Genomic DNA, 23,852 nt, shown 5'->3' with positions numbered 1-23,852 from the left:
CCACACAGTAAAAAAATCTGTAAAAATTACAGTATTACTGGCAGCTGTTTGCCACTAACTTACTGTAGATTTAAATGTATGTTATTTACTGGCAACATTTTTTTTTATTTAAATAAACATTAACAAGTCTTTGTCTTTGTAAAATAAATCTATAAAATAACAGCCTTATGCAAAGGCTTTTTATTTGAACCAGTAAATAACATACATTTAAATACTGGCAAACAGCTACATCATTTTTTTACAGTCTAGCAAAAATTGCTGTAATTATGCAGCTGGATGCCAGTAACTTACTGTAGTAGATAAAGACTCAAAATATTTTGTGTTCATTTAACTTTGAACAAACTGTTGCCCATAAATAACATAAATGTAAAATCTACAGTAAGTTACTGGCAACCAGCTGTATATATACAATACACTGTAAAAAAAAATGCTGTAATTTTGCAGCTGGTTGCCAGTAACTTACTGTAGAAGATAAAGTCTGAAAATGTTTCATGTTCATTTAACTTTGAACAAAATGTTGCCAGTAAATAACATAAATGTAAAATCTACAGTAAGTTACTGGCAACTAGTTGCCAGTAATACCCATTAATACTGTAATTTCTACAGACATTTTTTACAGTGTATATATATTGTGTTGGTTTTATTTTTAATAAATGTTTTCGAAGCAGTGTTAAATTGTTGTCTTGAAATTAAACCAGGTGAGAGGGGAACAGTTTTACCTGTGTGGGGAAAAAACAAGGGATAAACAGAGTAAGAGAGAGAATGTGTGTGGCTCAGAGAGATATATTTATATAAGATGTACTGTACTGTAGCTGTCAAGGGGTGATACAATGTGTTAATGGTGTGTGTGAGACGTGACAGGGACACCCTGGTCATTCGCCCATCTCCTGCCCTGTGACATCACAGGGGGATGATGGTTTGGATGGAAATGCAGCACACGTGCATAATCCTCAAAGCATTACAACAGTCACGTATATATGGACACATGTAAACAGAGATTATTAGAGACAGTGAGTGATCTGATTGGATGTCTGCCACATATTTAGCTTTGGATCATTTGTATTTGGATATACTGTGTTTTTAATTTATATTTCTAATCAAAGGTCGACGATATTGAAGTATTTTTACTCTACTTAAAGGTCCCATACATTCTGTGTTTTTGAAGCTTTGATTGTGTTTACAGTGCGCAATAAAACATGTGTTTATGTTTCACTTGTAAACAAACGCGGTATTTTTTAGCAGCTTAGCTTGACGTTAGCTTAGCTTGCCGTTAGCTTAGCTGGCGACTGACGTATTCCTGTGGGCGGAGTTTAGTCAAAAAACTGTTCTACTGACGTCAATAAAGCAGGAAGTAGAGGGCTGTAGTCCAAACCGGGCGTTCGCTATAGGCTTTAAAAGACGAATTCTGTTAAAGAAAATATATCGTCTGGCAGTGAACGTTGAGCTTTAACATTTTACAGGTATTATTTATGCTATTATAACAACATTACACACTAACTAGGGTTAAAAAAAATTGGATCAGAAAGAACGTGACCTTTAAGTACATTTTTTAAGTACTACAGTATATAACAGTGGGAAACTTACTTCACTACATTCTAAGCATAATATCATCATTTTTACTCCACTACACTTTAAAAAAAAATGATTCTAAATAGCAATAAAAGTGGTTCACTGGCTTGTAATTATAGGGGAACCACTTTCAGTGCTTTTTATTTCATTTAATACTTAATTACATTAAAAATGTAGTAATTTTATACTATAAAAAATAAAAAAGTAAGCTATTACAGAGAGAGAAGTTTCAACATTTTAGTACCTACTACTTTACATTTGATTTATTTTATTTTTGAATATCTCTTGGTCACTGATATATAGGTATGATATTGGTATGTGATAGTGTGAATAAGATTTCACACAGGTAGATTTTCAGATATTAATACTTTTATATTCAATACATCTAAAATAGCATGATCTACTTTATGGAGTCATTTTTCCTTTTTGGAGTTTTAAGTCACCATCTACAAAAAAAATATACATTCGGAACATAAATTATGAGAAAACTTATTTAAAAATATCTATTCACAGGTAAGGACAGCTATTGGAAAAAAAATCAATGACACGCTCACATACTGTACTCTGCCCTTTCACCTCCTTAAATTCAAACTGAAAGTGTCTCGTGAGATGCTGTACCGGCACCATGTGCTACTGTTACCTCAATCTGAGGTTGTGTAACAGTGCTGAGTGTTGATTACATACTCTTGATTTTGAATATATCGTGTTAGGCAAGCCCCTCTCACGTGACGTCTCACCACCTGACTGGGGTCCTCAAGTGCACACATGTAGTAGTGGAAAAAGCAGGCCCTAAAAATAACACTCACACACTTACGGACCTCAGGGATGGTACAGAACATGCATGGGAGGGGAAGGGGGGTTAATATTAGAAAGCACACGGTAATAAGAGTAGCAGTGGCCGACCACATTGTCGCCCCATCCTGCACCATTTTAATCTGTGCCTTGGGATCTCCTCGTGCCCTCAACGTCACGTAAACGTAGCGCATTCCTCTTCAGGTCACACGTACTCACACATATACACACACAAACTTTCTCCGTTCTGCATTCCAACAACAGTCACACGCGCTGCATCATCACCGTTGGCCACGTTACATCCTCCGTAATGAGTTCAAGGCTATTTCTGTCTGTCTGGGCCTGGAAAAAAGAGCAGAGAATAAAAAATAGAAAGCAGGAGAGAAAGATGCGTGGAAGGTGGGGGGTATTCAGCCCTCTCTGCCAACAGAATTACATTTAGCCAACTTACTGTCTGTCAGGGATCCAAAGGTACAAAAGGTCCAGATGATCGGCTGGGTTTGGTTTAAAAAACGGCGTGCCAGCTGACTCCTGGCCGCTCGCCAGCGTTCCAATGAAGATGTGATGACACATTATCGCTTTACATCAGATGATTATATTGTGCTCGCTGGCCTGCGATCATTCGCTTGTCTTCTGTTAATTCATGTGCTTATTCTCTTTAACCTGCACGGCTGTTGGTCTCACCCTCATGAGTGGTTTTGACTGATCAAAACTGGCATTTATTTATGAGTTCTGGATGTAAACCATGAAAAATCATGAAAAAGAGAAAGTCACTGCATGATACTTTAAAATATGTCTGCTTTTAACTGTAATATTATGAAAACGTATTGAGGACGGATCAGTCTGCGCGTTTGTCCCAAAGGACCTCAGCATTGGCCTTAGTGCAAGATCGATACCGACTGCCTCTCCATTCCACGCTTTATCAACCATATGATCCATTAAAACCGGGCACTCTTTACCAGCACGCTTCCCTTAACACGCACACACATTGCCATGATGCTGCTCTTCTCCCGCCATTCCACACCAGTTGCCCGCTTCGGGTCCCTGAGGAAAGTGGACGATTCCAATAGGGCTCAAATTCACTGAGCCATATACTACCAGGCAAAGAAACACGAGCACGAATGGATGTGGAGATAGAGAACGAAACAGAAATACACCCAAACATCAGAGAAGCGCAGATCAAAGAGACCGATTAAAAAATGGAGGACAGAAATGTGCTTTCATTTTGACTTTTAGTGCTTATCAAGGCTTTGCTCTGAACCATAAATGAGCGAAGGTGTCATAACCACAACATTTTTGTAAATGGGTGATTCTTTATGTAGAGGAACTTCTCTTTTGCCAAGAGTGATTTTAAAATATGAAACGCATTTAAAGATACATATGTGACCCAATTATGAGATAAGGAGCATTTAAGATTGATTTCAGTTATTAAGTTTACTATCATTTCAATATTGGACATGGACGCACACAGATGTTATATTCATGCAGAATGATTTTATGTATATATATATATGTCTAGGACTACTTAAAAGTTTAATTTGTCATATTGTCATTCTTTTGGAGTGACATATGTTATATCTCACCCAGACATTTTAACTTTTGCTCTAATAAATGTACAAATATTGGAAAATCAATAAGTTTTACTTTGTACCTTTTTGCAACTGTCCATTACACGGTGAAAAGTTAAAGTTGGGTTAACTCAAAAATGATACTTTAATTAATTAATTAATTTATATAACTAAGAAAAAGTAAATTACAACCAGTGTTGGGGGTAACACATTACAAGTAACATGCATAACGTAATAATATTACTTTTCTGAAGTAATGAGTAAAGTAACGCATTACTTTATAAATGTACACATTAATATTTGAGTTACTTTTTTAAAAGTAATGCAAGTTACTTTTCAGTTTAATTAATTAGATGTAAAAAAACAATGTACTGCATTAAACTGAACATTTAGCATAAAATTACACACTCTAGGCGTGATAGTTTTCAGTCAAAAATGGAGATGGCAGACCAGAGCTTCACATTTTTTGCGATAAGTAACTAAAAAGTAACGTAAGCATTACTTTTAATGAAAAGTAACTATGTAACGCAATTAGTTACTTTTTTGGGGAGTAACTTAATATTGTAATGCATTACTTTTAAAAGTAACTTTCCCCAACACTGATTACAACACATAAAAAATATTAAATTAACAAAAATAAATTGTTAAAACCTAAAAAAAATGTTTCTTTCGATTTAAAATTTTTCACTTTAATGAAAAATTCAAGTTGAAAAAAATTCTTTTTTAAGTGTTACCAAATAAAGTAATATGTATAAGTAGCAGTGTTGGGTAAGTTACTCAAAAAAAGTAATTAATTACTAGTTACTAATTACATCTTCAATCATGTAATTAGATTACTTTACAAATTACTCACTCCAAAAAGTATTTAATTACTTATTACTAATTACTTTCTAAATCCTATTTAGTACACGATACAAGTATAGGCTTGAAGTGGCTCGAAGAATAATATATAAAAGTACATCAATTATTCTGGCCCCACTTTAGGGTCTAATTCTCTCTATTAACTAACTATTAACTACTTTTGCCTCAATATACTCCAACTACTGCTTATTAATACTAAAGACGTTGTTAATTTTAAGTATAAATGGGGAGGGTTAAGGAAGTAGAATAAGGTTTTGCAGAATCAGGCACTATTAAGTATTAATAAACAGCCAGCATCTCATTAATATTAATGCTAATATCAACCAGTTAATAATGAGAATTGTAAATTTAAGCCATGTTAAATCCACTATTGTATTACATAATTGTTTTACAGTCCATACACAGTATTTAGTTACATCAGAAGTAACTCTAATTAGATTACAAGAAAAATAAGAGTAATCCCTTACTTTTTCAAGGGAAAAGTAATTAAATTACAGTAACTAATTACTTAGTAACTAGTTACACCCAACACTAATAAGTAGATCCAACTTTTTACAGTGTATTTATTTATTTATTTAATGGTTGCTCATGCACATAAAAATAATAAGGTCGTTTCATGTGAGTAAAGAAAACGTCTTATGTCGAGAACAATGCGCTGTATGTTTTGTAAATCTACAAGATGAAAGAATACAGGAGTGTCTTATACCTCTGCTATCTTGCTCTACTTTTGCAAATACCACTGTCATCACCTCCAGGCTGTTGCAAAGTCATCCTTATACATTCACACTATTTCTCCTTCAAGTAGAAACCACACTTGTGAGATTTTATTTTTTGTGTATGAATGTCGTTGTGCACGTGTTTCCCTGTCACAAGTGTTAAAAGATGAAATATGTGACACACCTATAGGTTGATATACGGTGTGTCGTAGCATTTTGGGTATGCTGAAGGAAACATGAGGGATGAAATAATCATGAACGTTTTTTAAGATTCTTTGTAATCACTTGATGAACACAGCTTTCTTTCTTTTCCTGTGTTGATGTGTTTCCTACCGAAACAGGAAGTTGGGGACACATCGAAGGGCTCAAAAAAGTCTTTCTGTAGCTACTTATATTATTCAGATCTTTAAATACTGATGGTGACAAAACAGTAGGCACTAAGTTCCAGTGAATTTGTATGTGTAAGCAGCCCCCTCACTTGTTCTAAAATGATACAGAATTTCCCCAAGTTAAGGAAGGGTCCTAACCAGCGTTTGGAGGTGGGGACAAACTGCACACTTTCCTGGATGACATCCTTTTAAAATGATCAAGACCTGCATTTCCACCTCAACTTGCCACTGCCAAATTGGGGTTTCCATAAAGACCCACTCCACTTTTGGTTTCCTCCACATCACTCTTTTTCTCAAACTCACCATTAGAGGTTTAAGATAAAGAGCAGTTGTGATTTTAATTGGTTTTTGTTGAAAGTGATATAGCTGAAGAAGGGTGGTGAACACTTGACCTATTTAAGATTTGATCTTTCCTCTGAGGAAAAGAAAGAGAAAGAAGAAAAAAGAGAGATATTTGCATTGAGCATGAGGCATGCTGCTGTATGTAACAGTGTATTTGAAAGCATGTGGCATTGCACGCAGCGCTCAGCATTGATATCTGTGAGTGTTTTTCTCTGGGGCTGTCCCTCTACACAGGCAGCGGTTAGGGCTCAGGAAATGGTTACAAGAAAAAAGAAAAATATATCAACAGAAAAAAACTTGAGGTGTGAACACTTTCATCCAAACACATTTTAAAATTTCCAAGAAATTTTTAAAAACGTGCAGCAATTTCTTTTTAACGCAGTCCATGCATTTGTGTCAAAATGAGGAAATATACCTTTTTAGTTAAAAAATAAAAAAATCTAAAGAAAATACACCAAATGAACCATTAACAAAATTTTGTGTTATAAACAAATCATTTTAAATTTATATAGGCACCATTTGTGATTTGTTTACTAAGTTAATATAGTATATTATATAGTGAAAACACTGGATCTTGGCCTAAAGTGACACACAGATCTCAATAGGAAACTAATTAAATGCATACCATGCAATCTTGTTGACACGCATAGAAAAACAGCGCTCCTTGTGCTCATGGATCCATTTTTAAGATGATACTAAATAATTCTAACTGGGTTGGTTGTTGGGATTATTTTGAACCAGAGGGAAACCTTACTCTCAGTTAGGACATAAATAATAAAGAACATAGACAGACACACACAAATAAACACACACTGAAGGATCCTGCTCTGATTTAAGAGTGGCCCATAGCGCCTCCTACAGGTGCATCTTAATGATTTTAATTGAAGAGTGTCATTGATCCATGGGAATATTTTAAAATTATAAAATGAACAAATTAGCATCTACAACAAATGACCTCAATTCAAAATATATACATTTTGAAGGATTCATAAGGAAAGAGTTATTAATAAACCTGTGTGAGGTACGATAATGCTATTTTGTTATGTGCAATGCACTTCTTCAAATGCAGATTGTATAGCTTGTACAGTATCATTCAACTAAAGATTGAAAGAATTTAACAGCAACAAACAATTCTTGCAGCATCTGCCTCAGCTCCTCTTTTCAAAATATAAAGCATATTTCATTTAGTATACAAATATACATTCTACATCTAATTCTTCATAATCTTTGAAGCTACTAAGCAAACTATTTACATGTTTTGATAACTTTGTGCTGCACAGAGCAAAATGTTTGAATTGCACATACATGCTTGAGTAAGGTGAGGTAAGTGATGACTGTAGCAAAGGTTCATTGGAATTTAGGTTACAGCACATTATTACATCATGTTTAGAAAAGGGTTGAAGCACAAACAGCTCACACACTAACAGCATGTTTGGAATGTCAATTTGCATATAACTATTCTTATGCCAGTCACACCCTGTCATTTTTCCTTACTCCAGATGATGAGATACAAAAAAAACAACAACCTGGCAACAGATGTTTTATAGCATTTTATTGTACAATTTTACATTTTAGTTTTGTACAAAGGTTTTTAAAAAAAATCTGCTGTGATGAAAAAAAAAACTGAATCAGTTTATAATGACTAAATGGTCGTAGTAGTGACTGGGTAAACTCTTATGGGGCGAACACCCCTTGAAAGGGAGGTTATAATAAAGAGAAGGGCATTGGGGCGATGATGGTCAGAGTTTGGTCCAAGTCCAATGGCTTAAGATTCAGTGACAGGGTTCAGGATCAGAGTTCAGAGGTCATTCAGGATTAGGAGCGGGTGTACTTTCCCCAGATGTGCAGCATGAATACAGATGCGATAAAAAGCAGACTCATCACCAAAACTGGTACTGGGCCACTGCAAGAAGAAAAGTAAAATTTCTGTCAGCTCTCATCAAGAAATATTAAAACACAGAGACCCCTAGTGGATGATAGACAGTTTTAACAAGACTACGCAAACTTTTAAAATTCAGATTGCAATACTCAGTAGTTCTGATCAAAGTATGATTATTCAAAGTAAGATTATTCACCTTGAAGATGTAATTGCGAATATTATTGTTGATTAATAGATTTTACATTGAAGATTTAAAAAATATTGAAACTTTATGAAGCTGCTGCATGGTAAATTCCAAACATCCAAAACTAAATAAAAATGTTAATAACAAATAATTATGGGAGTTATATTGTTAGTAAACAATCAAATAGCTAAAGAACGCGTCAACTCAGCAATTTTTTTGGTGCCCAAAAATACTTCCGAAACGCACTGAAATAAGCACAAATGAAGAGCTGTAATTGAGATTTTTTTGCGATTATGTACTGTTTTACCCGTAATTGTAATCCCAAATAGTTTTCCAATTAATTGTGCAGCCCTACTTCAGAACGTATAAAAACGCTGATCTACACTATTAAAATGTTTATAAACCTTAATCTGACAATTTTAAGTTTTTTGTTATCTGTCAGATGGTGACTCAAAACATTAGTTAATACATTCAAAGTGAGAATGTGCACAGTATTATGCAAGTTCTTTCGACTGGGACCAATTTCCTCCCAGTGGGCCAATCAGGACTGCTCATCTTGATCACGTGACTGGGGGGTAATTAGGATTATAAATGTTGGCGAGTAGGATACTGTTAACAAGCTAGGCGGAAAATGTGGGGCTTTATTAAAGCAGGAACTGACCATCCCCAGGGTCGCTAGGTAGCCGTGTAACCATGCCGACTGAAGGCCCACCCCTCAGGCTTTAATTGATGTGACCTTTTCCAACAGAACTTTAATTAAGCTCCAAAACACACACACACAGACACACAAACCTAAAGACTTCACACACTTAACACCACACATACGTGCTCATTCTGTAAGAGACCCACAAATGTAAATAAGACCACTGTAAATAAAATTTTAAGATGCACATCCAAGTACTAATCTTGAACAATGCTGTACGCATTAAAGCGAAGAAAAATGTATGTGAAAATTGTATTAGAAATAGCTGCAGACGTTCTTTGTTCACTTTAAAGTTCAAGTTCCATTAAGAATATGCTTTAAATACAGACACACGTGCGCACATCCACACAGCTGTGAAATAGAAAACAGCAGGGGAGAGATCAAATGAAGACGGAGGTTGAGCCCATGAGGCCAATTTCCTGTCGTTAAAATTTCATGTTTATCCTTATAAATGCTAAACCTCTAAGAACCTTCTGCCCCTCCCTGCCGTGTCACTTCCTGTAGAGTTGAGGGGATGAATTAGAAATGAGCATCTGTGTGTTCGTGTTGGATCTGTGCACATTAAGCATGTCTATCAATCTATTTTGTTTTGATATTAAGCATTGAATAACAATTAATGATGTCTAATATGATTTCTTAACGGTTCCAAAGCATCTACTAGGGCTGGGCAATATATCGAGTTTTGTTAACATATCAGTGTTTTTCCCACCGGGATACAGAATCGGACGATACGTCTGTATTGGTATGGTCTGATATGACCCTCATTCTTTGCAATAAAAGCTCTGCCAGATATGTACAATGAAGTCAGATGTAAGCTTTCCCACCAGATTACGTGTTGTGCAGCTGTATGTTTTTAAACAGCGCGGAAAACCCTGCCTTTGAATGTTATTGTCCTCATGCGCTGTTTTAATAAAGGTGATTGTGATAGTTATTTTACAGGTTAAAATTAATCACATAGAATACTGATATTTTGTAAAAAAAAAAAAAACACTCATCAATTCAGTCAAATGAGACATCTATCTGGCAAACTAGTATAATTTAAGTGCATATCTGCATTTACATCCCCTGTAACCCACACAACCTTTTAATAAATACATTTTATAAGGAAAAATAAAGATGCAATAGAAGATAATGACTATAATTAATATTAAACTAATATTTTAATTAATTCATTACATTTAGATATGTACCAATATTAATACTTCTGATGCACCGATAGCCAATTATTCAGACTGACATCTGCCGATACCAATAGTTTGGTGGTTAGACTAACTCGCATTAACCAAATTCTGAAGATACAATTTTCTGAATGTTTTTCATTTATTTAATGATCATTAATATTGAACTTTAAACTAGTGATGTTTCTTTACATTTTCTATACACAGAGCTCAATTTCATTGCATTTTCCTTTTTTCTTTTGAGTGATACATATTTTATCGACCATGCCTATAGTCCATTTTTAAACTATCTTCTGATAGTGTAAAACATTGCTTTTATTGATTCCGATTATTGGCTGCTATCTCTCTAATTACATTATATTTTTATTTTATTTAGATTTTATTTCCTTTTTTATTATATTCAAGGCGTTCTAAGCAAATCTGTGCGGACAAGTAGCAAGCAGATAGTGAGGAGATGTTTTCTGTATGTAACAAAAAATGTTTTCTGGTCTAAAACGCGTGAATTCGCTTAGAGCACCTTTAATATTGTCGTTAAATAATCCTTCTTTAATATAAATTAGGTCTAATAATGATTATTTTTTTAGATTGTGTTTCAACGAGGTGAACACACATTAGAATAAAATATATTGTGTGTACTCACACTTTAAGTCCTGGTGAGTCCTCAGTGTAAAAGCGCCACATCCCTCCTGTCCCCCCAGCTGACGTTGTGGATCTGCCTCCACTGCGTGCACCACTGCTGGGAGCTTTCCTGAGGAAACCACCAAAATAAAAGACAAGACTAATGTCAGATATGCTCAAGCAATCTTGATGACCCTTTTGATCAGTGCAGCAAACAACCAAATCACATCATATACTGAAGATGTTCAAACACAAGAAAACAGTGAGAAATCAATGTGACTTGCAGGGGGGCACAATATTAGGTTTTGCTGATCTAATCAATGACAGTTGACGCAGAAGCCAAGATATACAAAATAAAGTTTAGATATGATTAGGTCAAGTGGGCAATGAGTGAAGTAAAGCAAAGCTTAACCAATACACTTTGAATATGTGTTGGTTGGTGTTTTGGGACCGAATAATCTGATGCTCACTGAAACCCTTACCTCTGTCTTGCTGATGTTCCAGCAGCTCGAGGGGCCACTGTCTTACTGGGGGAACGGCTGGAGGCACCGACATTTGTTGCACTAGATGCAGGCCCAGGCTAAATACAAGAGAGGAGCAGAAGAAACTTAGTAAACCAGATGGATATTATGAATACAACATTGTACCTGTGGAATTGTTACAAACAGTAACTTGTGTATTATTCTTTAAGATATTATACACTACAAAACAATTAATACAACAAATAGTGCTATAATGAGGTATGTTGCTAACTAACTCCGCTGTCGCTGCTAACTTTTTGGTTCCTCTCAACGAAACTCAAGATTTCACCAGGTGGCGCGTGGTGTTGTGGAAAATAATGCTTCTGTTGGTTTTTATTCTGGAGTTTTTATTGTTAACACCACCAGAAGAACCATAGGTACCTTCTCGTTTTCAGTCACCACCATTCATGTTTAACTACTGGCCGTGCGAGCTGCCAAAGTCTGTTGTTTGTAAAATGGTCGTTGTTTTTGGTGAAGTTGAGTAAAGACATACTTGAAATTGTAATAGACATTTAGTTTAATTGCTTAACTACAAGTGAACGAAATTTTTATAAATTTGAACGACGACCACGGGAGATTTACCATCCCCAAAATCTGCTTGAATTGAAAAAGAATGTGAAGCAGCCATATAGCCATGTAGTACATGTCTGTATATATTAGAATGTGTGCGAAATGTAATGGATATGTATATATGACTTTTCAAACAGCTGGCAAACAGCTTATCCTAAAAGATTCAGGTAAATATCTCAAAAATTAAAAAAGTTATAGCGAAAAAACTTATTTTCATGATTCGGTCACACATTTTCTTGAATTTTAATGGAAAACATGGGACAAAATAAAGTTATCATTTTCAGGATTCAAATGGCCAGTATTTTGTTATTCTTGAACCCATAAACATGATCTTGGTCTCATTTAAAAGCCTTTTCCAAGCTCTTTCTATATGAACAACTAGTTTTAGCATTTAACCATTTTGAAAATTTTAGCAACATACCTACTATAATGAGCACCCAGATGCATTATACAAACCGTTCATAAATAACTATTGACCCGTTATGCCTTATTAGTGCAATAGCATATTAATGAAAATGTCCATTAAGGTTTAAAAAGTTCAAACTGAGTAAATAGTACGGACATTTAGATTTAATTCAAATCATCACTCAAAAAAAAGAAGAAAAGTGTGGGTCAGACTGAATCTGAAGAGCTTGGTGGTCCAAAATAGCCACGTCTCCCAAACTGATGCGGTCATTGAAAATAGCCAGCTAACGAATCCACAAATGATGTGCATATTACACTACTAACACAACACTAAATAAACATATCACATTTTAAGGAATTAAAATTATCTAGCTTAAAGCACACCTATCTAACGTTACATTAAAAATTATAGTGACGGTTAGTTATGACTGGCTAGCTAAAACAGCTAGCAATCGAGAAATAACTATGAATGCGAAGATAACACTTATTTTAGGCTGCTTCACTATAAAGTTGAATTACAAAGATCTTGATGAAGAAACTTACCATTTTGTTTAGTATTTGTTTCAAGACTCTGAAGAAGACTCAATCTGATTTAACTGCCTCTGTTACTGAACTCCAGCCGATCCAGACCACTAAAAGGAGAAAGCCTGTTGATGACGCTTCACTGAGAAAGCCACGACAACCATAGAAAGGACCCTCTTAGGAGCCGGTGTAGTGCCTGATTTAAATAGATCAGTTTATCGGTTTTAGTGCATTTTTGGATGACTTGAGAAAGCAATTTTAATTAATATCACAAGGAAAATAATTTGGAATAGAGGAAAAATTAATATACAATCCAAATGCAGCTTCGAAACCAAATTTAATTGAGGAAAAATCCAAGTGGAGATAACCCAGTACAGTGACGTGTCATACGCGATAGATGATGTGTACGGAAGACATTGTGGCTCAATCGGGAAGCCAGTTTCATTATTATATCGCATTTGTGAACTTTAAGCCATTTTAGTTATTTATACAGGTAGCAGAAGTGCTGTTAGTGTAAACACAAGAGTAAAGGTAAGCATTGTTAGTTCCAAGTTTTAAAAAAGGTCTGCCTGAAATTGGTCATTGGTATGTAAACAAGATTGTATATTCATTGAGTCTGGACAGTGTTGCTATATTATTGTTAATAACCACTAAGAAGCAGTGACTGCTGAATTTGACGACTTAATTCAATATATGACTGAATTTTAAGAGTTAACTGAGTTTTGAGATCATATGTCCAGTATGTTTCTAGATATCTTTTGTCATTTAACAATGTAGAGCTAAGCTGTAAGTTAGGCATTGGAGTTTATGGGGCGGTTTCCCAGACAGGGTTTAAGACTAGGCATTATTTATATTAGGTAATTTAAGACGTTTTTACAAAGATACCTTACAAAAAAACACTACAGGTGTGCATCATCGTGAGACAACAATGTCACAGATGTTAAAATTTGTCAGGACAAGGTGTTTTTAAATTAAAGCAGCTCAAACATGCATTTAAATCTGGGACTAGGATAAATCCAGTCCAGGAAACTGCCCCTATGATACCCATTGAAAATAATGCACACAGACTTGTGTTGCAACAACATAGTTACTTAAAATGAGCTTGTTTTGATCAAAACCCACTTATTGAAAAAATATTCTTCAGCATCAATATTGGATGTAAGTGTCACTTGACTTGATTGTGTCTTCGTGTTCTTACAACAGAATGGTTCGAGTGGTGTTCCTGCACCCTGATCTGGGTATAGGTGGAGCAGAGCGTCTGGTGGTGGATGCAGCTGTAGCTCTACGCTCTCGTGGCTGCAGTGTGCAAATCTGGACAGCACACTATGACCCACAGCACTGCTTCTCTGAGACCCTTTCACCTGATCTGCCCGTGGTGTGTGCTGGTGACTGGCTGCCCACCAGTGTGTTTGGTTATTGCCATGCTTTATGTGCATACCTGCGTATGATCTACGTAACTCTCTATCTTGTGTTCCTCAGTGGGGAAGAGTTTGATGTTGTCTTCTGTGATCAGGTAACTGTTTATATTAACAAACTTTAAATGATACTTATGCTAACCACTACGGGTGTGCCGATACTGATACTCTTAGGGGCGGTTTCCCAGACAGGGATTAGACTAGTCCAAGACTAAAATAAATGTAATAGCTGTCCAAACTCAAAATATCTTGCACTGACATATCTTAAAATAAACCAGTGCCCTTTGTTTTGCCTCAAAATGCACATAAGTAATGTTTTTAGTAAGGTATGTTTGTTAAAACTAGCTATATTTCCCAATTAAACTCAGGTCTAGTCCTGGCTTAAGCTAATCCCTGTCTGGGAAACCGCCCCTTAATCTATATGAATATTGATACCGATAGTTTGCTTTTTACTCCTTGTTTCAAATTATTATGTAATGAAATCCTAGAAGTGCATAGTGTACCCCCTATCTGAGGGTTGCCCCATAAATTTGAATTAAAAACAATGTGTATTATAAATAATATAATTATATAAACTTAAAAAAATGTGTAAGTGGTAAAACAATACAAATACAAACGGGGCAAAAATTTTAGGTTTAAAAGTCCTTGCACTACAGTGGTTTGGCTACTGCCTGCTTTCCCATTTACCTCAAGTCACCTGCACACAGAGGTTCAGTGAAAAAACTTAACTTAAAACTTAAATATGTTATTCACTTTAAACATTGGAAGTGATTATTTTCTCTTTAATACAGATGATACCGAGTCATTAATAAATTAATAATGACAAAAAATTATGATAACTGATGTTTTTCAACGAGTCACCTAGCATTCCGTTTATAAATTCTGAAGTTCAAATTTCATTGGTGGCTTGATTGTAAACAACTTCAAACACATTGCAATAATTAAATGGTTTTGAATAAAAATATAATGCTGTCATCTGTGTTCACATAACTAATAAGCTTATTTGGCTGTATTATTTCTGTCTCTTTCAAAAATTGCTTCCCCCCACTGTTAGATGGAATTTACACCCCTGCTACTAACCACTATTTGATAGTACTAATCTCTATATGTGAATATTTCAACCAAGGTTTAAATATGTGAAAAAGCAACTGATGAATGAACTCTCTTTTTAACCACATATTTATTATTTATGTGTGAAATTTATGGGTCCCAAAAGAGGGATCCTGCGGAAGAGGATTAGGGCCACTGGGGAAAATCTGACTTTATTCTCAGAATTCTGACTTTATTCTCAGAATTCTGACTTTATTCTCAGAATTCTGACTTTATTCTCAGAATTCTGACTTTATTCTCAGAATTCTGACTTTAATCTCAGAATTCTGACTTTAATCTCAGAATTCTGAGATTAAAGTCAGAATTCTGAGAATAAAGTCAGAATTCAAATTCTGAGATTAAAGTAGGAATTCAAATTCTGAGATTAAAGTAGGAATTCAAATTCTGAGATTAAAGTAGGAATTCAAATTCTGAGATTAAAGTAGGAATTCAAATTCTGAGATTAAAGTAGGAATTCAAATTCTGAGATTAAAGTCAGAATTCAAATTCTGAGATTAAAGTCAGAATTCAAATTCTGAGATTAAAGTCAGAATTCAAATTCTGAGATTAAAGTCAGAATTCAAATTCTGAGATTAAAGTCAGAATTCAAATTCTGAGATTAAAGTCAGAATTCAAATATTTTTTTCACCAGTGGCCCTAATCCTCTTCTGTAGGATCCAAAGGTCCACATTGAAAATCTATAATTAAAAATTCTCACATTGAAATCACACTAGTAAGTTTTATTTTGACCAAACCACACAACATGTTTAAATTTTTGGATTGTGTTTAGTGATATTGGGAAATATAAACAAAATTAATGTTCTGATCCAGCAGTCTTCCATTTTTGGAAATAAAGAAAATGTTTATCTTTTATTGCATTACCATGTTGTGAGCTATGTATTTCTTCAATTAGGATTATAGATTTTTTGTGAAACAAAAAAGAGAAGAATGAGAAGAATGTTGTTGTATATTTTAGCATGCACGTATTATTAACAGATGGTATCGGAGAAGCATTGATATCAGATAATAGGCATTGCAATATTGGTAGCATATAAAAAGTGGTATTGTGCCATCCAAAAACTTAATACATTCACTGTTTAAAGTTTTTTTCTCTCCCCCTTTTTCAGGTTTCAGCATGTATTCCCTTTTTGCGTTTGACATGTCACAGAAAAAAAGTCTTGTTCTACTGTCATTTCCCTGACCAGCTGCTGACTCAGCGTCGCTCTGCCCTAAAGCGACTGTATCGTGCTCCCCTCGACTGGTTTGAGGAACTGACCACTGGCATGGCTGACTGCATTTTAGTGAACAGCCAGTTCACTGCTGGAGTCTTCCAACAAACTTTCCCCAAGCTGGCCAAGATCCATACCGATGTCCTGTATCCCTCTCTGAACTCAGCAGCTTTTGACGGTGAAGTAGAGGGCCTTAGTGGGCTGGTCCCAGAGGGGCGGAGCTTCCTCTTTCTGTCAATTAACCGCTACGAACGCAAAAAGAACCTGCCGTTAGCGCTGCAGGCGTTAGCGGCCCTGAAGGATCGTCTGTCTGCGGGGGAGTGGGGGCGCGTGCACCTCGTGATGGCGGGCGGTTATGATGAACGTGTGGCTGAGAATGTAGAGCACTATGAAGAGCTGCGCTCACTGGTGGCATCTCTTGACCTGGAAGACCACGTGACCTTCCTGCGCTCCTTTTCTGACAAACAGAAGTTGTCATTGCTGCACGGTAGCACTTGTGTACTGTACACACCCAGCAATGAGCATTTTGGAATTGTACCCATAGAGGCCATGTACTCGCGTTGCCCTGTTATTGCCGTCAACTCGGGTGGACCGCTGGAGTCTGTGGCACACGATGAAACCGGCTTCCTGTGTGAACCCACCCCTGAGCAGTTCTCTGAGGCAATGCAGAAGTTTGTTACAGACCCTAAACTCAAGCAGCGCATGGGACAGGCTGGCAAAGAGCGAGTCCAGCAGCGTTTCTCACTGCAGGCCTTTACAGAGCAGCTCTACAGTCATATCACCCAACTTACCCAGTAACATTATGTCATCGTATGCTTTATGGCATTATTACACTTTGCTTTGGACCAGCACACCGATCCATTCTTGTCTGGTTGCCAAGGAGGGACTAATAAAAGTATGTAGTCTTTAATGAATGAAAAGAGCAGTCAGGGTGTTTGGAGTTAACCTGACTTATAATACCAGCCATGGTCCAGGATCCACAAGAATGTAAAGAACTCGTCTGACTGAGAGGTTAATGAATTATCGTGTGCTGGCCACATTGATCAAATGTGTCATGGCAGGCCTGAGAACTGTGTATGTGTATTTTATGCCAAAGGACCATTAGAGAGTTTCTCGGGCAGAAATCGATCGAGAAGTTTTCTCTGCCCTGTTCCATTCTGCGGTGTGTCATCTTTTGTTCGGTGATAACAATAGAGGGTGTTAAGAGTTATTTCAGTCTCAAACTAAAGATGCTTATAACAAGTTAGTTTTGAGTAGACTAAAGAGAAAGTTTCCTTAGAACACTGAAGGTCATACACTGTATTGGGTTTGTGGTTGTTACTGGCTCTGTGTTTCTTCTTATAGAGGAACTCCTATTGATATGAGACCAAAGCCCTGATTAAATGAAAAGCTGTATTGTGTCTGTATTCTTTGTCATTGTCTATTGAAGCTTTTATTATAGGATGCATTGTATAAATAGAGAACAGTGGATTTTTTTTCTGCTCTAACAGATTACTATTGTGTAATTATTAGCAAATTATTATAAATTTCTATTTTATATTACTGTTAAAGCCAGACCATTTAATGCATGCAATTTAAGGTATTAATGTCTTAATACCCATATTTGTGTGATCTGTCCATACTTTAAAAAACCTCTGCATATGTGATAACCTCAGAGGTCAATGTTTTCACCAAATTAATATAAATGGGTGGGTGCATTTTAAATAGGCTTTAATTCTGTAACATAGACGGTCAGATGTATTACCTCACTAGCGTCACATCTGTTTTGTTGGCAGTTTGGGAGCAGTTTTTGTTGCATTTTCTCATTAACACTCGATGTGGTAAAGATGAGCAGCTTATTTTTAGCCGCACACTGATTGGGTTTTAATCATACATTAAAAGAGGGGTTATGGGGCCACTGAATATGTAAATCAAGCAGGTACAGTAACAAGGTCAGAATGCATAACCTTCACAATGCATAGTGCTGATATTGCCACGAGACTTTTGTGGTAAAGAAATGTGAATATTATTATAAAAATAGATCAGTTTTGTTTTTGCAGCACTAATTTAATGGGTATGGCGTATGGTGTTTTTGTACCTTGTAATTGTAATGTTCATCACAGTAATCCACCGCTTTAGATAAAGATGCCAAGTGCATAAATGTAAATGAAAAGAATGAGAGTGACACATTGGAATTAGTTTCTTTTGCTGCATACACTTATGAAATGAAACACTAAAACGTTTATTTAAAGCTGCCAAAGAATGCATTAAAATAATGTTACATTTTTCTTTGATATTTACATAGAAGGTATGTAACTTTATTAAGTGCAAAAAGAAACGTTTTACATGTCCATTTACAACCCTAGAATTGCCTTTGAATGAAATTGTCTATTTGCCATATTTGGAAGGGTCATGAATAATAATGTTGCACTGCGGCTCATGCCAGTAGCTCACATTAGCAAAAAGACCTTATATGTTTGAGCCTGTATCAGACAAAAATACAGATTTTGAGGAACAACTAATTGTTTGAAGATTTTTAATGGACGTTTCTGCGTGGTAAGTTTGTGGGTTTTTTCAGTATGGACCTGCAAAACGTAACTGTAAAGTCAATAGTAGAACTTCAGCCTAAACACTAGCATATAGCATTAATTCGCATGTAGCGCTAACTGACTTTAAATTTGACAGGAATAAAGATTTGTTATTTATCATGTTGATTATCGATATCGACTGATATGGAAAACATTTTCTTGATAATTTTTTTTGGCCATATCGCCCAGCCCAATGTACATCTCAACTGTAATGTTATGTTGAGATTATGTTTTGCATGCACGTTTTGCAAGGTTTACATGAAACAAATGCGTTTGAGGCTCACGATATGTCATTACCATTTGAGCTCTTATTATTCATCTATGCCATAGTAAATACAGTTTTTATTCTATGGCACCTTTAAAACATTTTCTTCAAAATAGCCTTAAAATATTTCTGAAGAAGACGCAAATCTCACGAATGTACTGTATTTAGCTGCTAAAAAGAGTTAAGTTTTTGTGGAAGACACATACAGTAATTTTCATTTGACAAGTGGCATACACTAAAAATGGCTGGGTTATTTTTGACCCATAATGGGTAAATATTGGGCAGAACACATGCTGGGTTAAAAAATGACCCAATGCTGGGTTGATGTTTTGCAACCATGAGGTATAATAACCCAGCAGTTGGGTTAAAACATCCCAGCATTGGGTCAATTTTAACCCAGCAGTGTGTTCTCTGTCCAATGTGTTCCCATTATGGGTCAAAAATAACCCAGCCTTTTTAAGTGTAGTGTTAAAAACAGAGAAATAATATTTATCCCAATTGAATCACTGCTGGTACACACAGAGACAAATATCTCTTTGCCATTTCGTAGGACCTATTACTTCATAACAATTTATATTCATAGCCTGTCTTTTAATGTTTTCTTGTATGAAACACTTGCAAATTGTGATTTAAAATTTTACGACTTCAATAAAATATTCTGCCACATTAGCATTTATCTGGCCAATATTATTGGTGCACTGTGGGGTGAGCTTTGATTTACATTTATGGCATAAAACAAATAAAAATCTTACTCAGTTTTTCAAACAATAGCAATCAATAAAATCTCTCAGTGGCAAGTTATGAGCTAAATGATAGCTTCAATAAAAACTGTTATTTATTACCAAAGATAAAGAAAAATTATGTGTCAAATTTAAAACGGTGGCTTACCTTGCATTGTATGCTCACTATTTGATTGCATAATTTGATATCTATTTTTAAAATCACGTACAGTAGTTAAAACATAGTGTTCTGGACCATATGGTTTCTTAATTCGGGACAAAGTTCCACAAATCTTACATATTGATGCAGACTAGAATACAAGCTCTTTAACCAAACTCTTATTTTATTACATTCCTGGTCATTCCTTTTGTTTACGTTCCAGTGCTCTTAAAAAAAATCCTGTTGTGTCTTACAGGAATGCCGCATGAGAAGATTTGTGCGTTTTGATGTGGAGAATGGAGATGATGCTCATTGCCCTCTGGAGTGATCCTGGCTGGTTTCCAGCCCTCAGCTGGCCCTTAATCAGCCAGCTGTCAATCAAACAGAAGGAGTGACACTACGCACATTCACCAGTCACCTGGGACCACCGATTAGACGCAACGCTACCCCCATCCGCCCTCCTCAGGCATAAAACATCTCCCTTGGAGTAAACCACACATACATTATGACTCTACTTTCATCCAACCCCACACGCACGCATATGCTTCCCCCTTTCCCTCTATCAGTCTAAAAACGTAACCTTAAAATGGCTTCACAATTGTTTGGTTGAATTAAATGAGTTGTGTGTACCTTCAGTAAATATGTTTAATTTGCTGTTATAATCAGATGTACCAATCGCGTGAGGCTTGCAGCGGTTGGCAGCGTGACAGTGATGCCAGCGAGCCCTCTGCCCAGCTGGAGATCAGCGCTCACCTGAGGAGGGGTCGCGTCAATCACCCCTCCCTTACTGCTTCCCCCGTGCCCCCCGACACTGCCTATTTACCCTCAAACAAAAGCAGCGTTCAACTTGAAAGCGCCGCGCGTGTGAAAGAGTGTGTGTCGCGATGGCGGAATAGATTGAGCTGTCAGAGCAGTTGCTCAGAGGGAAGATTAATAACCAACACAAACAATAACGTTCCTGCCATCACCATAAATATGCTAATGACCGTTATCAATACAGCAGCTAATGGAAGCGCTGGAATTACAGAGAGGGCCAAAAGAGAGGGCACGAGGGCCAGCCATTTATTCAGAGACTGGTCTGATAAACCCAGCGCGCGGTGCCTCAATAAAAGCACTCACCCTTAACAGCCATCAGCTCGGAAGACAACACCTCATTGTGCGAGTGTGAGCAAATGTGTGTACGATGAAGATGTTAAAGAAATATGCATGCCAAGTATTTAATTAAGAGTTAATAGGACAAGCTGTTGGGTTGGGAGGTAGGAACTCAGTTGTTGTGATAATGACGATGTACACTATAGTATTGAGGCTTTATTAGTAATCAAGCACCTGTTTTAGAAACTCTGAGAGAGATGTCAAAGTTGTGATCGTCTTTACATTTGTTCCCCTTTCACACCTGAGCAATAGGTGGTGCTGGGTGAGGTAGCACACTTAAAATCAGCCTGCTGTGTTTCACCAAGAACCAGTAAAAAAGACCCCATGTGTATATACAGCGGGGAAAAATAATTTGACACATCAGCATTTTTATCATTAAGGGGATTTCTAAGTGGGCTATTGACACAACATTTCCACCAGATGTAGCCATCAAGCCAAATATCGAATTCATACAAAGAAATCAAAACATTTAAGTATACAAGTTAAGTCATAATAAATAAAGTGAAATTCAATTCAATATTGTATGAATTCAATATTTGGCTTGATGGCTACATGTGGTGGAAATTTTGTGTCAATAGCCCACTTAGAAATCCTCTTACTGATAAAAAGTGTGCATTAATTTATCACACAATGCACTGCAATAACAAATGTACAACAAATGTGCACAATGCTCTTCTGGCACACTCAGTGTCTGAATTTGCACAATCCTTTTTATTTACGCCTTTAAATAGACTAGCTAAGCAATGAATAAAATAAAGGCTGGATTTACTTAAAGGCAGTATAGGCAGGAATTATTAGCTCATTAGCAGAGACTCTAAGATGGGAGATAATGGGGTCAGATGTGGGAGACATCCAAATCTGCCCTGGTGGTGTGCCTCCAGGAACAGGGTTGGGAAATGCTAATCTAAATCATACATTTGCTTTGGCAATGTTTAACTGCTGGATTACTTTAACTTCACAAAACAAACTGGCCTTGGTCATCCACTGAGATTTTGAGGATGATGAAAGTAGCAGTGTCTATGTGGTGAATGTTTACATTGAAGCATTTAGTTACAATAAAAATCGTAGACTAAAAAAAATAACAAGGGACTATTAAAGAAGCAAAGACATGAACTAGAATAACATTTTATTTAACAACCTTTTCATTTGAATCTGATTATTATATATTTACTGATTAAATATTACTATACTATATATGTATATTACGAGATAACTAAATTTTTTTTTTTGATTGTGCATTCCAATTAATATCAATTAAATTGCAGTTGGTTTGTTTTGATGTAAGCCTTAAAAAATACTGCTAGTGGCACAATAAAACACATTTAAAATTATTCGAGCTTTGTGACATGGTGCATTATCCGGCTGGAAGTAGCTTTCAGAGGATGGGTACATGGTGGTCATAAAGGGATGGGCATAGTCCGAAACAATGCTCAGGTAGGCTGTGGCATTTAAACGATGCCCAATTGGCACTAAGGGGCCTAAAGTGTCCCCTACACCATTACACCACCAGCCTGCACAGTGGTAACAAGGCATGATGGATCCATGTTCTCATTCTGTTTACGCCAAATTCTGACTCTACCATCTGAATGTCTCAACAGAAATCGAGACTCATCAGACCAGGCAACATTTTTCCAGTCTTCAACTGTCCAATTTTGGTGAGCTCGTGCAAATTGTAGTCTCTTTTTCCTATTTGTAGTGGAGATGAGTGATACCCGGTGGGGTCTTCTGCTATTGTAGCCCATCCGCCTCAAGGTTGTGCGTGTTGTGGCTTCACAAATGCTTTGCTGCATACCTCGGTTGTAACGAGTGTTTATTTCAGTCAAAGTTGCTCTTCTATCAACTTGAATCAGTCGGCCAATTCTCCTCTGACCTCTAGGATCAACAAGGCATTTTCGCCCACAGGACTGCCACATACAGACTGTTTTTCGCTTTTCACACCATTCTTTGTAAACCCCAGAAATGGTTGTGCGAGAAAATCCCAGTAATTGAGCAGATTGTGAAATACTGGCACCAACAACCATGCCACACTCAAAATTGCTTAAATCACCTTTCTTTCCCATTCTGACATTCAGTTTGGAGTTCAGGAGATTGTCTTGGCCAGGACCACACCCCTAAATGCATTGAAGCAACTGCCATGTGATTGGTTGATTAGATAATTGCATTAATGAGAAATTGAACAGGTGTTCCTAATAATCCTTTAGGTGACTGTATAGTATGACTGAGCAAATAGCATAAGACAATTATGAGCCTTCTGAATGCAGCACAATAACTTTAACAAGTTCCAAAGGTGTGAATTAAGCACACACTGGTGACTCTTAAACAGTCTGTAATTGCTAATTGGCTCATTACTGGTCTCTGATAGTTAATTGTGTTGTTGCAAATGGCCAGCTATCATTCAGAATCCCATGAGAACAATGAAGGTCATGCGATTTTAAAGAC

The 23,852-nt window shown here is 36.3% G+C and overlaps 2 protein-coding genes across 3 annotated transcripts; one reads left to right on the top strand and one right to left on the bottom strand.

The window, feature by feature from the left end:
* Positions 1 to 7,772: 7,772 nt before the first annotated feature.
* On the bottom strand, positions 7,773 to 12,988 carry sec61b (SEC61 translocon subunit beta). Its single transcript, XM_055210127.2, has 4 exons — positions 12,839 to 12,988; positions 11,282 to 11,379; positions 10,822 to 10,929; positions 7,773 to 8,140 (listed from the first exon to the last, which is right to left on the bottom strand). Exons 1-4 carry the CDS (start codon positions 12,839 to 12,841, stop codon positions 8,053 to 8,055), a joined length of 297 nt encoding a protein of 98 aa, XP_055066102.1. The 5' UTR covers positions 12,842 to 12,988; the 3' UTR covers positions 7,773 to 8,052.
* Positions 12,989 to 13,136: 148 nt separating this feature from the next.
* Positions 13,137 to 17,950, top strand: alg2 (ALG2 alpha-1,3/1,6-mannosyltransferase). 2 transcript variants are annotated; one of them, XM_055210126.2, is made up of 4 exons: positions 13,137 to 13,348; positions 14,021 to 14,192; positions 14,297 to 14,330; positions 16,449 to 17,950. In XM_055210126.2, the coding sequence occupies exons 2-4, from the start codon at positions 14,143 to 14,145 to the stop codon at positions 17,346 to 17,348; spliced, it is 984 nt and encodes a 327-aa protein (XP_055066101.2). In that variant the 5' UTR covers positions 13,137 to 13,348; positions 14,021 to 14,142; the 3' UTR covers positions 17,349 to 17,950. The 2 variants fall into 2 exon arrangements, with proteins under 2 accessions (XP_055066101.2, XP_055066100.1); XM_055210125.2 differs by having other exon boundaries at positions 14,021 to 14,330.
* The last annotated feature ends 5,902 nt before the right edge of the window (positions 17,951 to 23,852 follow it).

This window comes from Misgurnus anguillicaudatus, chromosome 10, assembly GCF_027580225.2.
Source record: "Misgurnus anguillicaudatus chromosome 10, ASM2758022v2, whole genome shotgun sequence".
Lineage (NCBI taxonomy): Eukaryota > Metazoa > Chordata > Actinopteri > Cypriniformes > Cobitidae > Misgurnus > Misgurnus anguillicaudatus.
This window is presented reverse-complemented; position numbering and strand designations above follow the sequence as displayed.

Bases quoted from the DNA above. Each gene is read 5' to 3' on its own strand.
- sec61b (XM_055210127.2), bottom strand. The intron at 10,930-11,281 runs GTAAGGGTTTCA...TGGTTTCCTCAG, and splicing joins GGAACATCAGCAAGACAGAG to GAAAGCTCCCAGCAGTGGTG. The intron at 8,141-10,821 runs GTGAGTACACAC...TTCTTCTTGCAG, and splicing joins GACTCACCAGGACTTAAAGT to TGGCCCAGTACCAGTTTTGG.
- alg2 (XM_055210125.2), top strand. From the start codon at position 14,022: ATGGTTCGAGTGGTGTTCCTGCACCCTGATCTGGGTATAGGTGGAGCA. The intron at 14,331-16,448 runs GTAACTGTTTAT...CCCCTTTTTCAG, and splicing joins ATGTTGTCTTCTGTGATCAG to GTTTCAGCATGTATTCCCTT.